This window comes from Equus caballus, chromosome X (assembly GCF_041296265.1).
Source record: "Equus caballus isolate H_3958 breed thoroughbred chromosome X, TB-T2T, whole genome shotgun sequence".
Classification (NCBI taxonomy): Eukaryota; Metazoa; Chordata; class Mammalia; order Perissodactyla; family Equidae; genus Equus; species Equus caballus.
The window spans coordinates 132,560,291-132,582,518 of record NC_091715.1 but is presented as its reverse complement, the minus strand read 5'-3'; the positions used below and the strand labels follow the sequence as shown (position 1 = coordinate 132,582,518).

The 22,228-nt window shown below is 37.5% G+C and overlaps 1 protein-coding gene across 8 annotated transcripts in view; it reads left to right on the top strand.

Annotated features, from left to right (window-relative positions):
• Positions 1 to 22,228, top strand: part of ATP11C (ATPase phospholipid transporting 11C) — a 172,638-nt gene that overhangs the window by 82,139 nt on the left and 68,271 nt on the right. For all 8 annotated transcript variants that reach the window (XR_011434966.1, XR_011434967.1, XR_011434969.1 and 5 more), the window contains exons 3-7: positions 1,585 to 1,674; positions 4,573 to 4,653; positions 6,516 to 6,623; positions 17,883 to 18,011; positions 19,790 to 19,893. Coding sequence is in view for 4 of the 8 variants with exons in the window: in XM_023633754.2 (XP_023489522.1) it covers positions 1,585 to 1,674; positions 4,573 to 4,653; positions 6,516 to 6,623; positions 17,883 to 18,011; positions 19,790 to 19,893 (512 nt within the window). In the remaining 4 variants the exon portion in view is untranslated. The remainder of the gene's footprint in view (positions 1 to 1,584; positions 1,675 to 4,572; positions 4,654 to 6,515; positions 6,624 to 17,882; positions 18,012 to 19,789; positions 19,894 to 22,228) is intronic.

Below are 22,228 nucleotides of genomic sequence, written 5' to 3'. Positions count from 1 at the left end.
CTTCCCTTGGAAGTCCTTGACTCTCCCACCCCTGGCATCTTCCTTTGGCTTTAGCTGAGGATGGTATTTAAGGTGAGGGCTTTGGCCATTATGGTGAGTTACTTGGTTTTCCTGGGTTTCTCCTAGGTTTAATATTATTAAACTTCTGTTTGTTTTTCTCCAGTTAATCTGTCTTACGTCAATTTAATTCAGCCAGAAAAACCTAGAAGGGTAGAGGAAAATTTCTTCTTACTTTATGATACTTCCACAAACCTAGATGATATAGCCTACTATACACCTAGGCTATACAGTACTCATCTTATGGAACCACCATCATATGTGGTCTGTCATTGACCAAAACGTCATTATGTGGTGCATGACTGTAGTAAATTCCCATATACTATATCATGCTCTGTGACTTTGGCTTTTCAGTCACCTTACCTAACTTAATGGATATTTTCTCACATTATGGAGATAAGTGAGGTGGAGACATTTAAGTGTAGATTTAGATCTTTAGGTTAAGAAACAGTTCTTTCTTTCTGGTTTCTGTTCTTCTTTGTTAAGACATCTAGAGGGGCTGGCCCTGTGGCCGAGTGGTTAAGTTCGCGCGCTCCACTGTAGGTGGCCTGGTGTTTCGTTGGTTCGAATCCTGGGCGCAGACATGGCACTGCTCATCAGACCACACTGAGGCAGCGTCCCACATGCCACAACTAGAAGGACCCACAACGAAGAGTATACAACTATGTACCGGGGGGCTTTGGGGAGAAAAAGGAAAAAAATAAAATAAAATAAAATCTTTAAAAAAAAAAAAAAGATCTAGAAAATCCAACTTCCGGTGATTTTTAAATGACCTAATCCTTGAGCTTAAGGTGTCAGTGAGAAAGTCTGTGCGATTTGACAATTGGCCTAGGAGTTCTCTCCTCCTGCTCGTGTGCAATTTAGCATTGCAACCTTTATTTATTACAAGTTACCAAAGCCCAGGCTGGTATAGTGTTGCTTGAAGTGAAAGCCCTCTATGCCCCGGGTTACGTATATACCTCAGCTGTCATGGAAGTGGGAGATAACTGGGAGGACAGAGCTATATCTGTGATGATGGTGACGAGCCCAGAGGTTAGCTGAGCCAGAGGAGTTTGTTCATTCATTCATCCAACTAATTTATGGAGTTCTGCTTTGTGTCAGGCAGTCTGCTGTGTGCTGGGGAAAAAGAAATAAGGTGAAAAGCCTGCCCTTATAGAACCCATTGTCTGTGGAGGGAGAAATTTCAATTAAAAATGCACACATATAAAGTTATTCTCTGTAATGTGTGTTGACAAGGAAGTAGAGGATGCTATGAAAGCATATAACAAGGAACTTAATTTAGATTGGGTCAGGGAAAGCAAAGGGATGGGACTAGATGGCCCAACTGTAATGCTGAAAGTGACTTCATTCCTGAAAAAAGTGTTTATATACTATACCTCTAAGTATATGCTTTTTTGTATGTTTGAGGGTTTGGATTTTAACATGATTTCAAAGTGGTGTGATAATCTGGACCCATGTGAGTCATTATTTTTAGAATTTTTCAAGTTTCCTTTCTAATAATCTTTTTTATTTCTTCCTCCCTTACAGTATACACTTTGGAATTTCCTCCCAAAGAATCTGTTTGAACAGTTTAGAAGAATTGCGAATTTTTATTTTCTCATCATTTTCCTTGTACAGGTAAGACCTCCATAAACAGCCACTCCACTTTAAGAAACTTAATGGCTTCAAACAAATTTTCAATCCATTTCTAACCTTAAAATCCCCTCTGATTAAAAAGATGCTTCAGGGCTTATTATAACACAACTTTTTAAAGTACTAATATTACATTTTAAGATTATATGATTTTATTTTTTTATATTTTTTATTTTTTGGTGAGGAAGATTCGCTCTGAGCTAACATCTCTTGCCAATCTTCCTGTTTTTTGGCTTGAGGAAAATTAGCCTTGACCTAAGATCTGTGCCAGTCTTCCTCTATTTTGTATGTGGGTCACTGCCACAACATGGCTTGACAAGTGGTGCAGGTCTGTGCCTGGGATCCAAATCCACAAACCCAAGGTGGAGTGGGCCTGACTTAACCACTACAGCGTGGAGCCCCCCCTGGATTTTATTTATTTATGTATATATTTTTTTTTTCCCCAGGAAGATTAGCCCTGAGCTAACTGCTGCCAATCCTCCTCTTTTTGCTGAGGAAGACTGGCCCTGAGCTAACATCCATGCCCATCTTCCTCTACGTTATATGTGGGACGCCTGCCATAGCATGGCTTGCCAAGCGATGCCGTGTCCACACCCGGGATTCGAACCAGTGAACCCCGGGCCACCAAAGCAGAACGTGTGAATTTAACTGCTGTGCCACCGGGCTGGCCCCTGATTTTATATATTTTTAAAGTAGCATTTTTACTAGAAAACTTGAGACTTTGTTACTTTTTTAAAAACTTTCATGAATTTCATATCTTTGTTCATCCTAAAAGTGCATGTGTTGTGTACCATTAAATTCAATGGTATATATCCAAATTTTTAATAATTCAAATTAATAGTTTTACTTTGTTAAACACCAGTTTCAGTTTATTCGAAAATATATCACTTACCTTCCTGATTATTAGTTTTACTCTTCCTCATTTATTTACTTTAAGGTTGAAAGCCTAGTAGATGAATCTCTTCTCTGTGTTCCTGCTAATGTTCTCTGTTTTAATTTTAGACATTTTAAATTACATCTTCCATCTTTAAGTCTATAAGCTATTAAAATCTTTCCCTCACCAAAATTACCTCGTGAAAATTTTAGTACATTAAAGGTACTTTTTTTCTTATTTCATTTTTTTCAATGAAGCAGAAATACCTCAATGAAATTACTTAAATGCCTTGTTGATGTTAAATGCTTCTGTTTATCCACTTTGAGGCTTTGAGTAAATGGTACTGTAATTCAATTTAGCCCTGCTACTTAATACCAATCTGGGCTGTGATATGGGAAAGAACAAATTTCAATCTTGAATGATAGGGCATTTGAAAAGGAGCTCCTCTAGATTGCTGGTAAGATGTCTTACGGAACAGCATAAAATAAACTACATAGAGGATTATGCTGACAAGAGTCATTTCACTTGGCGTGCAGCGCATTTCAGTTCAATTCAGCAAACGTATACCAAGCACCTACTGTGTGCTATGCAGTGGTCCAGGTAACCAAGATTTAAGCAGGTACAGTAAAGATCAAGATAGCACTTTTCAACCCTTAAGGAATTTATGTTATAGCCAAGAAGACAGTCATATATTCACTTAATTTAATGTAGTGAAAGATGTAAAAGTAGCATGAGCAAAATAACTATGGGGATATGGTGGACATTAATGATTTTTTCTATCCAAGGGGTTTTGAGAAGTCTTCAAAGAGTAGGTGGTATCTGAACTGAGCCTTAAAGGATTAGAGGGAGTTTACCTGTTGAAGAATGCCAGACTGGCATCTCAGTCTGTGCATGAAGGCCCAGAGCCATGTAAAAGCCTGTGTCTGCAACACAAGGTGTGCGGCAAGGGCAGGTCTGGGTGGGGTTTAGAGATGAGAGTCAGTGAGTTGTGAGGGCAGATTGAACTCATGGTCCTCTGTCCCTCAAATCTAGTTGTCTTTCAGTATTTCCTATTTCAGTGAGTGATGACAACATCCACGCAGCCTTCTTAACCAGACACCTGGAAGATATCTTTAATCACCCCTTATAAGAAATTCTTTACCAATCCTGCCATTTGTGCCTCCCAGATCTCTCTGGATCTTCTTTCCTTGTCTGCTGCTACCACCCTTGTCCAAGTCATCATCTTTCACCCTGGATTATAGCAGTAGCCTCCTAAATGAACTCTCTGCCTCCGCTCTTGTTCCCATCCATTCCTTATTTCACAAAGCAGTGAGAATGATCTTTTCAAAATGTAGTTCTGTTCATGTGATGTGACCTCTCCCTGCCTAAAAGCTTCAGTGATTTCCCACTGTTTGTAGAATAAAGAATGACCTCTAGCCCAGAGGGCCCTGCTTGGTCTGGCTCCTGTCTGTCTCCCCAGCCCCACTTCACACCACACTCTCTCTTGCCATCGGCTACCTTTGTTTCCTCACATGGGCCACACTCCCTCCTACCATAGAGACTTTGCATACACTATTCACTGTACCTGGAATGCTCTCCCTTCATCTAGTTAACTTCGATTTACTCTTTGGATCTCATTATCTCACATGTGTTAATGTCTGGTTCTGCCTATAAGCTGCCACCTGTATGAGGGCAGGGACTTTCTCCACTTTGTTTAAAGCAGCATCTCTAGAGCCGGGCTGATAATAGCGCAGGAGCTGATAGAGTGGTGCTCAACAAATAGATGGTAAATGAATGGATATACTTCAGTAAAGGGGTTAATCCAAGCTGGAATGAAAACTAAGCCTGAATTTAGAACTATTTTCTTAAATAATAGCTGTGTGGATTGCTTTAGTTTTAATGAAAGTTGACATTCACCTTGCTACCGGAATGTTTTGTCTGCATTTCTGTCTGAACTGTTTTCAGCATGTAAGTGCTGCATGTGACTTAATGTCTTATTTTCATTCTTTCATTTTAATTTCTTTACCTAGGTCACAGTAGATACACCAACTAGCCCAGTTACCAGTGGACTTCCACTTTTCTTTGTTATAACTGTTACAGCCATCAAGCAGGTAAATCTCCTATTTACAGTTATGCCTACATGTCAGTCCTGTCTGGTTTGAATTTTATTTTCAAAGATTCTTTTTCATATTAGCGTGGGCAGTATCCTTGATTTGTTTAGTTTGTATTTGGTTCCTATTTAAAACCTATTAAAAAGATTATAAGGTGCATCCTTAATTTCTTTGCTCCTTTCTTCTTCAATATTTGTGAGTGGAGATATAACTGTAAAGGATAGAGTAAGTAGAAGTTTCAGCTCAGTTGGGAAATGGGAGGTGAATTTTGAATATGCATTGATTTTTTTCAATGTGGTATGTCTGTCTGAAAAATTCCCATTCTAGTGGCCTTTTTTTTCTGTTCCCTATAGCAGAGATCTCAAGAGCATAAATAATTTTGTTGTCTTTCCTGATGCTACTGAAGGGAGTGGTGGGTAGAGGATACTTTTATTCTTGTTTTTTATCAAAGCTGACAACTGCCACAGTTTGTGGTGCTAATGTCTTTGAAGTATTTTGAGCATTGTATATGATAGTACCTTTGAAAAATTCCAGATGAAATTGAAAATGGAAACAATAAACTGGAGGTAAAGGGCTGGGTTAGCAATGTGTATCATGTACTGGGACAGTCCACAGGACCTGGCTAATTACAAACATACTTTGAGACAGTACTTTCCAAAGTGCTTTAAAAAGTGTCCCAAAGAACCTAGAAAATGAAGGTCAGTTTAACAGTATTGGGAACAAGGTCACCTTTTCCTCTTGGGGTTATCTGGTCTTCTGTCCTGCCTACCAGGAACTGCAAGAATATTTTATCGAGTGATTGCTAAATAAAGACTTTTGGAATGTTCTTTCCCTTAAGCTGTTAGGATTATTTTCTTTAACATCATAGAATTGCTGGTTCTAAGAATAGCCTACTGTATGATTTTCAAAAGCTCTTACTGATTCATTTTACTCCTAATACTAGTTCATGTTAGGCCCTTTCTTCACTGACATCACAGAAAGTATTGGGTGAAGTAATAGCCTGGCATTGTCATAAAGAGGGACAGAATAGGAATGAATATAGCACCTGAGAAAAAAGGAGGAAGGCGATCAAGAGATTTTTCCAACAGTTATATTTAAAAAGGTACAGCCATTATTATAAAGAAAAAAAGCAAAGTGATGTAAAAAAGGAGAGGAGCTTGTGCTCAAATGAACATCCTCCTTCGGTAGTCTTTTGGCTTAAATTTACTCCAGACAAAAAGCCTAAAGAAAAATGAGCCATTAAATCTTTACCTGATTACTTTTAACTCTAAAAAGTGAACACCAGTTTATATTTTTCTTTTATCACCAAGTCAATGGAGAAGTTTAAATGTTGATCTCTAAAACTTATCATAGATTCTCTGCCAAAATAATACTAACTTGCCCTTTTCTATTCTCTGTCCCTGGGGAGGAATTATATTTCCTCAGAGGTGACCACCCCAACAGTCTTTTATGAAAGAATGTATTTAAGTGATTAAGTCTGTAAGAAAATAACACAGAAAATTTTTTTCAAATTAAAAAGTAGAAGAAAATTAACATTAACTTGAAGAATAAAAGTGGAATTAGAAAAATAAATCTTCGTCCTTCACAGTTGAAGAACAGTAAGGTTCTATGCCTGTGTTTTCATTAGTTTTTATCTGTAGAATGGAGGGACCTTTTAACACAGTAAACCTATTACCTAAGGGGTATTTTGAAAAAATACCTTAGTTTTTGCTGAAAAAAGGTACAGTGTTGTCTCTTGAGCATTCTGAGTTGAAAACTGGAAGTATAAATATCTGCTGGTGACTCATGGAGGGGGTTCTAGAAATGTATTAACAACTTGACTTCATTATGTGAGCTTGAGTATGTGGTTCTTTTTCTCCTAGGGTTATGAGGATTGGCTGAGACACAGAGCTGACAATGAAGTCAACAAGAGAACTGTTTACATTATTGAAAATGCAAAACGAGTGAGAAAAGAGAGTGAAAAAATCAAGGTATTAATTTTTGTAATTCATTCTTTTTTTATTATGGCAAAACCACGCCATTTTAAAATGTACAATTCAGTGCCATTTAGTACATTCACAATGTCATGCAACCATCAGTGCTATCTGGTTCCAGACCATTTTCATCACCCCAAAGGGAAACCCCCATAGCCATTAAGTAGTCATGCCACATTCCTCCCCCACCCAGGCCCTGGCAACCACTAATCTTCTTTCTGTCTCTATGGATTTGCCTATTCTAGATATTTCATATAATTGGAATCATACACTGTGTGACCTTTTGTGTCTGGCTTCTCTCACTCTATGTAATGTTCTCAAGGTTCGTTCATGTTGTAGCATCTGTCAGTACTTCATTCCTTTTTGTGGTTGAATAATGTTCCATCATGTGGCTATACCACATTTTGTTTATCCATTCATCAGTTGATGGACATTTGTCTTTTTTCCACTTTTTTGGCTATTAGCAATGTTGCCATTGTGAGCACTCATGTACAAGTTTTGTTTTGTTTTTTGAAGAAGATTAGCCCTGAGCTAACATCTGCTGCCAATCCTCCTCTATTTTGCTGAGGAAGATAGGCCCTGAGCTAACATCTGTGCCCGTCTTCCTCTATTTTATATGTGGGATGCCTCCCACAGCATGACTTGATAAGCAGTGCTTAGATCCACGCCCAGGATCCAAACTGGTGAACCCTGGGCTGCCGAAGCAGGGCACATGAACTTAACTGCTATGCCACCAGGCTGGCCCTCATGTACAAGTTTTTGTTTGAACATCTATTTTCAATTTTGGGGGGTACATACCTAGGAGTAGAATTGCTAGGTCGTATGGTAATTCTGTGTTTAACTTTTTCATGAACTGCCAAACTGTTTTCCATAGCAGCTGTATCATTTTATATTCCACCAGCAATGTATGAGAGTTCCGAGTATTATTTATTATTTTTTAATATCTCAGAAAGTTTGATTTTTAATCAAATTAATCATTGTTTATTATTATTCAGGAAGATCCCTGCCAATAAGATTTTAGACTTGTCCATATCAAATAATATTTTTTATTCCCAACAGATTTTATTTCAATTAATAATAAACTTTACTTTTTGAGCAGTTTTAGGTCACAGCAAAATTGAGCAGAAAGTACAGAGTTCAGATATACCCCCTTCCCCCACACAGGTACAACCTTCCTCACTATCAGTATCCCCCACAGAGTGGTACATTTGTTAGCATCAGTGAACCTACACTGACAAATCACTATCACCCAAAGTCAATAGTTTACATTAGGATTTACTCTTGTACATTCTATGAGCTTGGACAAACGTACAATGACACTTACCCACAATTATAAAATCATACAGAGTAGTTTCACTGCCCTAAAATACCTCAATGTTCTGCCTATTCATCCCTCCCTCCCTCCCACCCCAGGCTACCACTGATCTATTTACCGTCTCCTTAGTTTTGCCTTTTCCATAATGTCATACAGTTGCAATCATATGGTATGTAGCCTTTTCAGACTGGCTTCTTTCACTTAGTAATATGCATTTAAGTTTCTTCCATGTCGTTTCATGGCTTGACAGCTCATTTGTTTTTAGCACTGAATAATATTCCATTGTCTAGATGTACCACTGTTTATCCATTCACCTACTGAAGGGCATCCTGTTTGCTTCCAAGTTTTGGCAAGTATGAATAAAGCTGCTATAATCTTCCATATGCAGGTTTTTATGTAGACATAAGATTTCAGTTCATCTTGGTAAATACCAAGTAGTGTGATTACTGGATCATAGGGTAGGAGCGTGTTTAGTTTTGTAAGAAGCTGCCAAGCTGTCTCCAAAGTGACTGTTGCATTTTGCCTTCCCACCAGCAGTGAATGAGAGTTCCTGTTGCTCCACGTCCTGGGCAGCATTTGTTATCAGTGTTCTGGATTTTGGCAATTCTAATAGCTGTGTAGTGGTATCTCATTTTTGTTAGATTTGCAATTGGTGACATATGGCTTTGAATATCTTTTCATATGCTTATTGGCCATCTGAATATCTTCTTTGGTGAAGTGTCTTTTCAGGTCTTTTGCCCATATTTTAATCAGATTATTAATTTTCTTGCTGTTGAGTTTTAAGGATTTTTTTTGTACATTTTCGGTAACAGCCCTTTATTGCATGTATTTTTTTACCATATGTTATCCCAGTCTCAAGGTATTACGTATTTATTTTTATTTTATTTTATTTTGTTATTGTGATAAAAAAACAGAACATTAACTTTACCATCTTACCTATTTAAGTGTACAGTTCAGTAGTAAGTATATTCACATTGTTGTACAACATATTTCTAGAACTTTTTCATCTTGTAACACTGAAACTCTATACCTACTAAACACTAATTCTCTCTATCTCCAGCCATTTCTACCTTCTGTTTCTACTTGAGAGAGATACTTTGACTACTTCGGAGAGATACTTCCCCTGAGTGGGATCATATGGTATTTGTCCTTTGCTGTCTGGCTTATTTCACTTAGTGTAATGTCTTCAAGGTTCATCTATGTTGTGGCATATGACAAGATTTCCTTCTTTTTAAGGCTACATAATATTCCACTGTGTGCATATACCACATTTTATTATCAATTCATCTGTTGATGGACATTTGGGTTGCTTCCACCTCTTGGCTATGTGAATAATGCTGCAGTGAACACAGTTATACAAAGAACTCTTTGAGATCCTGCTTTCAATTATGTTAGATATATATCCAGAAGTAGAGTCTCTGGATCTCATGGTAATTCCATTGTTAATTTTTTGAGGAACCTCCATCCTGTTTTCCATAGTGGGTGCACCATTTTACCTTTGCACCTAGAGTGCACAAGGGTTTCAAATTATCCACATCCTCTCCAGCACTTGTTCTTTTCTGTTCTTTTGATAGTGGCCATCCTCATGGGTGTGAGATGATACCTCATTGTGGTTTTGATTTGCATTTCGCTAATGATTAATGATGTTGAGCATCTTTTCATGTGCCTTTTGGCCATTTATATATCTTCATGGAGAAATATCTATTCAAGTCCTTTGCCCATTTTTTAATCGTGGTATTTGTGTGTGTGTTTGCTGTTGAGTCGTAGAAATTCCTTAAATATACTAGATATTGACCCCTTATCAGATACATGTTTGCAAATATTTTCTCCCATTTTGTAGATTGCCTTTATACTCTGTTGATTGTTTCCCTTGGCGCACACTTTTTAAGTTTGATGTATTCCCATATCTCATTTTGATTTTTTTGAATGTATACGTAATATTCAAATTTATTAATCAAGAAGTGCAAATCATGGGGCCAGCCCCGTGGCTGAGTGGTTAAGTTCGCGTGCTCCGCTTCCAGCAGCCCAGGGTTTCGCTGGTTCAGATCCTGGGCACGGACATGGCACCACTCGTCAGGCCACGCTGAGGTCGCATCCCACGTGCCACAACTAAAAGGACCTACAACTAAAAATACACATCTATGTGCTGGGGGGATTTGGGGAGAAAAAAGCAGAAAAAAAAGAAGTGCAAATCAAAACAAGTTTTTCTCATCAGATGGGACTTTTAAAATGGGCAGAGACTTTCTCACAGGCTACTGGTAAAAACATAATTTTTGTTTGTTTAATTTTTTAAAAAAATTTTATTGAGGTCATAATAATTTACAATATTGGGAAATTTCAGTTGTATGTTACTATTTGTCAGTCACCATATAAATGTGCCCCTTCACCCCTTGTGCCCATCCCCCAAACCTCTTCCCCCTAGTAACCATTAAACTGTTCTGTTTGTCCATGTGTTTAATCTTCCACAAATGAGTAAAATCATATAGTGTTTGTCTTTCTCAGTCTAGCTTATTTTGCTTAACATAAAACCCAAAAGGTCCATCCATGTTGTTGCTAATGGGATGGTTTTGTCTTTTTTTCGAAAGATTTTATTTTTTCCTTTTTCTCTCAAAGCCCCCCAGTACATAGTTTTGTATTTTTAGTTGTGGGTCCTTCTAGTTGTGGCATGTAGGATGCCACCTCAGCATGGCTTGGTGAATGGTGCCATGTCCACGCCCAGGAATCAAACTGGCGAAACCCTGGGCTGCCGAAGCAGACCATGTAAACTTAACCACTTGGCCACAGGGCCAGCCCCGGGCTTGTCTTTTTTATGGCTGAGTGGTATTCCTGTGTGTGTGTGTGTGTGTGTGTGTGTGTATACACACGCACCATATCTTCTTTATCCAATCATCAGTTGGTGGGCACTTGGGTTGCTTCCATGTCTTGGCTATTGTGAATAATGCAGCAACGAACATAGGGGTGCATGTGTCTCTTAGTATTGTTGATTTCAAGTTCTTTGGATAAATACCTAGTAGTGGGATAGCTCGGTCATATGGTATTTCTCTTTTTAATTTTTTGAGAAATCTCCATACTGTTTTCCATAGTGGCTGCACCAGTTTGCATTCCCACCAGCAGTGTATGAGGGTTCTCTTTCTCTACAGCCTCTCCAACATTTGTTACTTGTTGTCTTGGTGATTATAGCCATTCTGACGGGCATAAGGTGGTATTTAAGTGTAGTTTTGATTTGCATTTCTCTGATGATGAGCATCTTTTCATGTGCCTATTGGCCATATGGATCTCTTCTTTGGAAAAATGTCTGTTCATAGCCTCTGCCTACTTTTTGATTGGATTGTTTGATTTTTTTTGTAGTTCAGTTGTGTGAGTTCTTTATATATAAAGGAGATTAACTGCTTGTCGGATATATGATTTACAAATATTTTCTCCCAGTTGGTGTGTTCTCTTTTCATTCTCATTTTCCTTTCTCGCTGTGCTGTTGGTGTTATGTCCAAGAAATCATTGCCAAATCCAAAGTCCTGAAGCTTTTCTCTCACGTTCTTCTAGAAGTCTCATAGGTTTAGGTCTTATATTTAGGTCTTTATTTTCACTTAATTTTTGTATATGGTGTAAGGTAAGAGTCCAGCTTCATTTTTTGCATGTAGATTTCCAGTTTTCCCAACACTATCTGTTGAAGAAACTGTCCTTTCCTCATCGCATAGTCTTGGCATCCTTGTTTAAAATCATTTGGTCATATGTGCAAGGGTGTGTTTCTGAGCTCTCTATTCATTGATGTACATAGCTGTCTTTATGCCAATACCATATCATTTTAATTGCTATTGCTTTGTACTATGTTTTGAAATCTGGGATTGTGAGGCCTCTATGTTTATTCTTTTCAAGATTGTTTTGTCTATTTGGGGTCTGTTGAGATTCCATATGAATTTTAGGATGTTTTTGTGAAGAATGCCATTGGCATTTTGATAGGAATTCCACTGAATCTGCAGATTGCTTTGGATAGTATATACACTTTAACAGTATTAAATCTTCCAATCCATAAACATAAAATGTCTTTCCATTTATTTGTATTATGTTCGATTTCTTTTAGCAGTGCTTTGCAGCTTTCACTGTACAAGTGTTTAATTTCTTTGGTTTATTCCAAAGTGTTTTATCCTTTTTGATGCTATTGTAAATGGGTTTTTTTTCTTAATTTCCTTTTTGAGTTGGTCATTGTTAGTATATAGAAATGCAACTGACTTTTGAGTGTTGATTTTATATCCTTCACCTTTGCTGAATTCATTTATTAATTCTAACTTTTTTTGTGGAATCTTTAGAGGTTTTTCATGTAATATGTCATCTGTGAACCAGGATAGTTTTAGTTCTTCTTTTCCAATTTGTATGCCTTTTAATTCTTTTTCTTGTCTAATCACTGTGGCAAGAACTTCTAAAACAATGTTGAATAGTAAGTATTATTGGGAGTGGACATCCTTACTTTATTCCTGATCTTAGAGGAAAAGCTTTCAGTCTTTCTCCGCTGAGTATGATGCTAGTTGTGGGCTTGTCATATATGGCTTTTATTATGTTGAGGCCATTTCCTTTTCTTCCTAGTTCATTGAGGTTTTTTTTAATCATGAAAAGGTGTTGAATCGTGCCAGATTTTTTTTCTGCATGGATTAAGATGCTCATATAGTTTTTGTTCATTGTTTTTGTGTTGCATTACATCGATTGATTTTTGTATTTATCCTTGTATCCCAAGGATAAATCCCGTTTGGTCATGGTGTATGATCATTTTAATGTGCTGTTGAATTTGATTTGGTAGTGTTTTGTTGAGGATTTTTGCATCAATATTCATCAAGGGTATTGATCTGTAGTTTTCTTTTTTGTAGTGTCTTTTTCTGGTAATAGTATTAGTGTAATGCTGACCTCATAGAGTAAGTTTGGGAGTGTTCTTCCTCTTAAGTTCTTTAGAAGAGTTTGAGAAGGATTGGTTTTATTTCTTCTTTAATAAATGTTCAGTAAAATTCTCCAATTAAGTCATCTAGTCCTGAACTTTTCTTTTGGGGGAAGTTTTTGCTTCCTTCTTCAATCTCCTCACTAGTTTTGAATATGTTCAGAGTTTTTCATATTTTCATGATTCAGTTTTGGTAGGTTGTATGTTTCTAGGTATTTATCCATTTATTCTAGGTTATCCTATTTGTTGGCATATAATTGTTTATAGTAGCCTCTTGTACCATCATGAGACATTTAGTGACGGGGATATGTTCTAAGAAATGCATCATGAGGAGATTTCATTGTTTTGTGAACATTTCATAGAATGTACTTACACAAACCTGGATGGTGTAGCTTACTGCACACTTAGGCTATATCGTGCTAATCTTATGGGACCAGCATAGTATATGCAGTCCATTGTTGACAGAAATGTTGTTATGCAATGCATCACCGTAATCATTTTTATTTCTGTGGCATCAGTTGTAGATGTTTTCTCTTTTTTAGCTATTTGAGTCTTTTTTTTCTTAGTCTAGTAAGAGTTTGTTCATTTTGTTGATCTTCCAAGGTATTATTTTTAAAAGAATATTTCTATATGAATATAGATTAAAATATGAAAGCTACTGGAAATCAGATCCCCCAGAACAAGGGAAGAACATGAGTGGGACAGAAAGAAAAGAGGGTAGGTGAAAATACCATTTCAGAATGATTCAGGGCTGTGATATAAATTCATAAAAAATAATACTCTTTTCCCTGTACTCTTATCAATTACTATCACTAATGAATTATTTATTAAATACCTGGAATTCCTGGGCATAAGTTCTCCATATCCCCAGTGCTTGGTAAATTGTCTTGCGTCTACTAATAGTGATGATGGGAGGAAGGCGACAGAGTAGGAGGGTTACCTGAGTTTGACATAGATTGTCTTTCTTTTATTCTTTTTTCTTTTACTCTTCTGATTTTGCTGTCATCCCCACCCTCTTAGAAAGACCCCCATCTTTCACCTTCAGTTCACTAGGCTTCTTTGCCTTGAGGCTGACCTTAAGCAGATATAATCTTTTTTTTTTTTTTTTTGAGGAAGATTAGCCCTGAGCTAACTACCACCAATCCTCCTCCTTTTGCTGAGGAAGACTGGCCCTGAACTAACATCCATGCCCATCTTCCTCTACGTTATACGTGGACGCCTACCACAGCATGGCATGCCAAGTGGTGCCATATCGGCACCCGGGATCCGAACCAGCGAATCCCGGACCACAGAGAAGCGGAACATGCGCACTTAACCGCCGCACCACTGGGCCGGCCCCTCAGCAGATATAATCTTAATTAAATCAGTTTATGTTATTGTATGAAATACTATTTCTTTGTGCCCTTTCTGGAGTATTTGTGTGTGGAAAGAGATGCTTATAAATGAAAAGTGTCTAAATATTTAATTCCTTGGCTGGGGAGTAGGGAGACTATTGTTGAGCAGGAAAGTGACTTGTTCTGTATCCTCAGTGCAATGGGAATTTTTGGAAGGATTTCAAAGCCAGGGAGTGACTTGATCTTATTTTTTTTTAAAAGACAAGTTTGGAGAGTAAACAAAGTGGAGGCATGGGAAAAAGTGGAATGAGGGAGACCAGTTAGGTGGCTACTGCCATAGTATAAGCAAAAGATGATAAGAGCTTATATTAGGATGATAATAGTAGAGATAATGTTGATAAAATAGTAGTTAACATTTATATATTACATAAATATACCAAGCACTCCCTTTTACATTATAGTAACTCATTTAATCCTTCCTTCACAACAGTCCTCTGAAATAGGTACTTGCATTATCTCCTCTTTAAAATAAGGAAACTGAGGCCCAGGGAGGTTAAGAAACTTGTCCAACAACCAGTAAGTGGGAAAGCTGGGATTTGAATTGAAACAAGTGGGTGTAGACTCCATGCTCATAACCACAACTTCGTCCCACCTCTCTCATGATTAAGATAAATGGATATATTCACGACATTTTTTTGGAGGTAGAATCGTCATGACTTGGAGATGTATTGGATGTAGGGAATGAGAAAAAAGAGAAAAAAAGAAGAAAGATAGCCTTCTTGGTTTGGGCCCAAGCAACTGGGTGAATTAATTAGTACCATTAAACAAAATACTGGTGCTATTAAATAAGGTGGAGAAGGCTGGAGAAGAATAAGTTTAGGGACAGATGTGGGAGTATAGGGAAATCAGTAATTCAGTTTTGGCCATGTTAATTTTGAGATACCTATTAGACATCCGGATGGAATTGTCAAGCCTGGAGCTGAGAGGAGATATTTTAACTGGAAATAGAAATTTGGATTTCATCAGCATGTAGATGGTATATGAAGCCGTGAGACTGGATAGAATCACATAGAACATAGAGAAGAGAGCCTAGAAACAGGAGTTGAGGAATTCCAATGTAGAAACACAGCTATTTGTAAGGGACAGAGTATGGGTATTGGAGTTAGAAATATTGGAAGAATTTCTTCAAGTTTACTGATTATTTCCTTTGTTGCATCCAGTCTCCTTATAAGCCCATTGAGGGAAATCTTTATCTCTGATATCATGTTTTTTGTTTTTAACTTTTCCATTTGCCCTTTTTTTTTGTAGTTTCCATCTCCGCTCAAATTCGTCATCTGCACATATATATCTACCTTTTTCACTAAATACTTTAATATCTTAATCATAGCTATTTTTACATCTCTGTTTCATAATTCTAAAATCTGAACTTTTCTGGGGCTAGTCCTGTTTACTCCTTTATCTCTTGATGATAGGTCATTTTTGTCTTGTGTTTTGTGTGTCTTATTTTTTTATTGAATTTTTGATGTTGTATGTTAAAGAATGCTAAAGAGTGAGGTGAACAGTATTTATGTTCTGAAATGGGCATCCCTCTCTGTCAGCCCATTAGTGTTGGGGGTTGAGTCAATCTTCAATCCAGTCAGGATTTGGCCTGGCTTTGGTTTTTGTTATAGTTATTGATGCTTTCAGTACACCACAGGACCTCAAATTCCTGAAGTGGTGGATTGCCATTGCCTTGTGTGGGATCTGGGATACCAGGGGGTTTTTCTCAGTGTTCCTGTTCCACCCTCTCCTCAGCAGATCCTACATCCCTGAAACAGAGGATGCCTCTCTCTGCCCTTTCTCCTCCCCCAGTGGTAGATTACTATTTCATGGTATTCATTGCAAAGCTCCTGGTGGGAACAGAGTGGTTTCTTGGTTCTCCTGCTCCAGTCTCAATATTAGGCAGGCCTTATGCACCATACCTCTGGGTGAAACTTTCTCAGTACTCCCGCTCCACCTCCCATGGCAGCTGGACTTTGCCTTTTATCATTGCTAGCTCCTCGGTATGAGTGAGCTTCCTGTCCTATCCCCAGCAGTACATGGCTTTTGCTTCTACCTGTCCTGCAGTGGTAGGGACGTTTTCCTGAGACTATGCCAGAGGCGATTTCTTGCCTTTCTTGTACACATAGATAGCTTTTGTCTCATGTCAGAGAAGGATCTATGATTCTGGCATATTTTGAGTCTGTCTCTTCACAGCAGTCAGTCACAACCTGTATGCCTGTACCAGTGAAGAAGGCTCTTTTAGGTCTCCTGCCCTCATGCTTTCTCATGAGTTCCCAGTGGATGCCTGTAGAGAAGAATTGATGAATGGTTATGATTTCCTCTTTTCTCTCAGGCTTGCAGAGATTCAAAACTGTCATGTTAGTTCCTACTAAGCCTTTAAGAATTGCTTAAAAATCTAGTTGTTTCCTTCTCATGCACTGTTATGGCAGCCATCTCTTCCACCTGTGCTTTGTCAATTGTGAAACAGTTCATTTCTCCTGTCTACTCAGAGGGACTTTTCGCCCTTTGAAATTTAGTTCACTTGGTTGCCTTGCAACCTCAGCTCTCTGAGGAACTAAAAGAATAGGTGATTTTGTAGATTACCCAGCATTTTCTAATATTTATGATGACGGATGGTGATGTTCTCTTGTGGCTTTTGATATGCTAAGTGGAAACAGAACTCTGGAGTTGATTCTCTAACTAGAGCATATTGTTTCCTTCCTAAACCTTTGAGCCTGGCCTGCCAGGCCCTTTGTGATCTGGCCCTTTACCATCTCACCAGCCTCAACCTGCACTCCAGTTCTAGGGACCTTTATAGTTGATATCTGAGCGAATCGCAAATGTTGTAGAACAAATTATTTGTGGTTGCAGTTATCTAAGGCACTTACCCAAGGTCATATAGTTATGTGGCAGAGCTGCGACACAGAGTCAAGTTAAAAGGTCCTACCTTGTAACCATTGTGATTTGTTCCCTACATTATTAAATTATCTGTAATAAAAATGGTTCATGATTTCTTCTCTCATGTTTTTCCTCTGCTTGAGCTTTGGATGCTTGCTGATAGGAAGTTATTTCTCATTGTTATATTGATTGATTCTTCTGATAGCAGATGAATTGTTGGAAAGTGACCTATATGAAATTTTTTTCAAACATTATGAGAAAAATAGATGCCTATCGAATTAACTGAGGTTTTCTGAGCACTGAAGCAGGAACTGGCACCCAACAATAATAGTGTCACCACATGGAGGGCAGAGCATGTTGAAATATGCATGATGCAGAGTGGGAGTGTGGCTGCCCAATGTTCATGAAGTGCTCAAATTGAGACATGTTGATTTTCGTGATTCATTCACCAAATGATAATGGTCATTGTCTTAATGAAACAGCAATGCCAGAGAACAGGTGGGTCTCTGGGCGCTGAAATCATTTATTAAAGGTCAATACTGAGGTAATCTGAAAGCATCACAAATCCTTGTGATCTTAAAGAGGATTCTGAATGTTGAGTAATATTCATTCTTTCATTGCCTTTCATGTGGTATAGAATGCTGAAACCCTTTCTAAGCCTCAGAGTAGAAGAGATCTCTTGCTACAGTTCTGACTTTACTTTGAGGTGTAATGAGTACTTTGTTTAGAATTAAAAATACTTATATTTACTTTTCTCTCCATGCTAGGTCGGTGATGTAGTCGAAGTACAGGCAGATGAAACCTTTCCCTGTGATCTTATTCTTCTATCATCCTGCACTAGTGATGGAACCTGTTATGTTACTACAGCCAGTCTTGATGGGGAATCCAATTGCAAGGTAAATGGAGACTAAACGTTTCTAAACATTTTGAGCTCAAGATAGTTAATCATACAATATTCCTTCCTTCTGCCCCCTAGTCTTTCATCTTGTTATTTCCTATTTGTCTAAGTTTTGTATTTGAAGACAGCTTTTATATAATTGTCTTTGAACTTCTAAGCAAATACTAAACTTTGGGGAAAAGGGTAGTGTTGGGTGGGGAAAATCCATGCCACAAATAAAAGCTATCACATTTTTTATAACACTGCTTGCATTTAATATTGACATAACCCCTTCAATATTTTATTTAGGCTTTTAAAAATGAGAATAATCATAGACTGAAAATAACTATAAAAATCACTTCATGCAGTCTAACCTTACAGTTTGATCTACTTTCATTTAAAAAGCGATGAATATTTTCTTTAAAAAAATGTTTATTCTTGGCACATAGAAAATGTAGCCTGGAGTAATTTGATTGCTTTTTAAAAAATATCTTAGGGTGTAGTTTGACAAATGTTTGCTTTATTGCAACTAGGAAGAATTATAAATGTGTTAAAGCAAATTTGCTCAAACTGGAGGACAACTTACTTCCCTGGTACTTTCTGGCACAGTCAGTTCTTGGCCATTGACCAGAGTTCCACGGGGCATGAAGATGTATCCTCTGTATGCTGCCTTTAAAGCAGGGTCCTAATGTGCTCACCTCTGTGTGTATCCTTGAGGGCTTTCCTCTGCTTGTGTATTCCATCTGGAGTTGAGGACCAGGACTTAGTATGTGAAAAAGTGACTTAAGTGCCTGTTAGGTGACTAATTCTGTCCTTCAAGGGCATGGTGATGAAGTAGTCCCATTTAAACTGTTCAAAAACAAAGTCATATTTGAGAGAATGTCAAGATAAAAATCAAGAAATCTATCTAAAGATTCCCTAATAGGAGAAAAACTTTAAAGAAAGAAAGCTTTCAGGTGGTTTCTTTTTTCATTTAAGTTGATCTGATCAAATTGTCTAAAAGTACATAGGTTTTTAAAGTCAGGAGATAGTTTTAAATATAGCTCAGGCAATTTCATGGTATTTCCCAAAGACCAGGTAACAGCTTTCCCTTCTGTGTAAGTGGTTATAGTCTTTGGGTCTGTGTTAGCCATTCTTTGATGATTTATAAATGGGTTCATTGGCGCATACCTTGAGTTCTGGATGAATCAGGTACAATAATATACACTAGTAGAATATTCTGCCTGACAAAAGCAAGACACATCATCTCCCTGCTCCTCATATGATATGTTGCTGATTTGAGCATTTTCAAGATCATTAATTATGCTGTTTGTATAATGGAACTATTAATGATTTTTTTCTTTCTGTTGACAAAATATTAGGATTCTTGTGACCAAAAGGGTTATGTTCAATTCATATGTGTATATTTACATCACCATACACTGATGAACAAAATAGTACGTCTCAGTTCTATAAATAGAAAAAAATAAATGCATTAAATTTTTTCATGGAGTTTTCAGTTAATTATATGCTTACTGCAAATGGAATTCTCTCTGTGGTTAGTATCAAGAAAAGCTTTTAGTTTTTTCATTATCTTTGAAATCTCCTTGCAGCAAGGTTATCTTTCTAATTGTTTATAATATATTTTAAGAATAATACCATAAAATTTATTTAGTGGGAACTGTGCATCAGTATTTGTATTATTCTGCCAAAGCCTCTTAATAAAACATACAGTGTTCCTAGAATCAGGTAGCTGTATGATTATGAAAAGAAACACTTTTTTTGTTTGTTTTTGCTTTGTCTTCTACTTTCATCTAGACACATTATGCGGTACGTGATACCATTGCACTGTGTACGGCTGAGTCCATTGATACCCTCCGAGCAGCAATTGAATGTGAACAGCCTCAACCTGACCTCTATAAGTAAGAATCACTTGGTTTTATTTTCCTGCTGTCTGTTGGCTTCCAGTATTGCAAAGAAACACCCATCACTTACCCAGCCTCCTTTCGTTTGTATTTTTACGAGCTGTTCCTTCCTTCTGGCATGAAAATGAATCAAATGAGCCTTGTTTGCTATCAGCCTAAGATAAATCATTGTGGGTTCAGGCATCTTACTTGTGATTTTTCCTTTATTTTTGTTATTTGTAAACATGACCATCCATCAAATTTTAAGATTATGTTATCCCGTAAGGCTGATCTATCAGACTGATGCATTAACCAGCGTTAATTAAAACAAAATGTGTCATCCAGCATTCAAGAGAGAAGGGGATATGGAGCCATGCAATTAGTAAGCATTCCATCCTTCTTTTTATGATGATCATAGTGACCTGAGTATTGCAAACGGGCTATTTCTTGTCCACAGTAAACAGTTACATTGAGCGAGCAGTGAAATGGTGTAATTTTCTCTATTTTACTCTTCTTAGTCTTTCTGGAGTAGATTTGCTAATTAACAGTCATTGTGGGTTGTCAAAATTTGGCATTTGATTTTTAAGACTGGTTAGTTTGGTTGATTAGAGCATATTGTTAATGAGGGTAGAGTAACAGGTTTGGTTTTTTAAAAATTTTTATTGAGATTATGATAGTTTATAACCTTGTGAAATTTCAGTTGTACATTATTGTTTGTCACTCGTGTTGGAGGTGCACCACTTGACCCTTTGTGCCCACCCCCTAGCCTGCCTTTCCCCTACTAGCCACTAATCTGTTCTCTTTGTCTACATGTTTAACTTCCACATGTGAGTGGAGTCATAGAGAGATTGTCTTTCTCTATCTGGCTTATTTCACTTAGCATAATTCCCCCAAGGGCCATCCATGTTGTGAATGGGACAGTTCTTTTCTATGGCTGAGGAGTATTCCATTGTATGTATATACCATCTCTTTTTTATCCAATCATTAGTTGATGGGCACTTAGGTTGCTTCCACGTCTTGGCTATTGTGAATAATGCTGCAATGAATAGAGGAGTGCATGGGACTTTTGGATTGCTGATTTCAAGTTCTTTGGATAGATACCCAGTAGTGGGAATGCTGGGTCACATGGTATTTCTATTGTAATCTTTTGAGAAATCTCCATACTGTTTTCCATAGTGGCTGCACCAGTTTGCATTCCCACCAGCAGTGTATGAGGGTTCCTTTTTCTCCACAACCTCTCCAACATTTGTTACTATTTGTTTTGGTTATTTTTGCCATTCTAACGGGTGGAAGGTGTTATCTTAGTGTAGTTTTGATTTGCATTTCCCTGATGATCAGTGATGATGAACATCTTTTCATGTGCCTATTGGCCATTCGTATATCTTCTTTGGAGAAATGTCTGTTCATGTCTCCTGCCCATTTTTTTATTGGGTTGTTTAATTTTTTGTTTTTGAGTTGTGTGAGTTCTTTATATATTATAGAGATTAATCCTTTGTCAGATGTATGACTTGCAAATACAAGTGGTGGGTTGTGTTTTTGTTTCAATCCTGTTTTCCTTTGCCTTGAAGAAGCTCTCTAGTCTGATGAAGTCCCATTTGTTTATTCTTTATTGTTTCCCTTGTCTGAGAAGATATGGTGTTGGAAAAGATCCTTTTAATACTGCTGTCAAAGAGTGTACTGCCTATATTTTCTTCTAGAAGCCTTATGGTTTCAGGTCTTGCCTTTAGGTCTTTGATCCATTTTGAGTTTATTTTTGTGAATGGTGAAAAAGAATGGTCAATTTTCATTCTTTTACATGTGGCTGTCCAGTTTTCCCAGCACCATTTGTTGAAGAGACTTTATTTCCTCAGCTCCTTTGTCGAGTATTAGCTGTCTATAGATGTGTGGGTTTTTTTCTGGGCTTTCAATTCTGTTCCATTGATCTGTGCACCTGTTTTTGTACCAGTACCATGCTGTTTTGATTATTGTAGCTTTGTAGTATGTTTTGAAGTCAGGGATTGTGATGCCTCCAGCTTTGTTCTTTTTTCTCAGGATTGCTTTAGCAATTCAGGGTCTTTTGTTGCCCCATATGAATTTTAGGATTCTTTGTTGTATTTCTGTGAAGAATGTCATTGGGATTCTGATTGGGATTGCGTTAAATCTGTAGATTGCTTTAGGTAGTATGGACTTTTTAACTATGTTTATTCTTCCAATCCGTGTACATGGAATGTCATCCCATCTCTATATGTTGTCATCAGTTTATTTCGGGAAAGTCTTGTAGTTTTCATTGTATAGGTCTTTCACTTCCTTGGTTAAATTCACCCCAAGGTATTTTATTCTTTTTGTTGTGATTGTGAATGGGATTGTGCTCTTG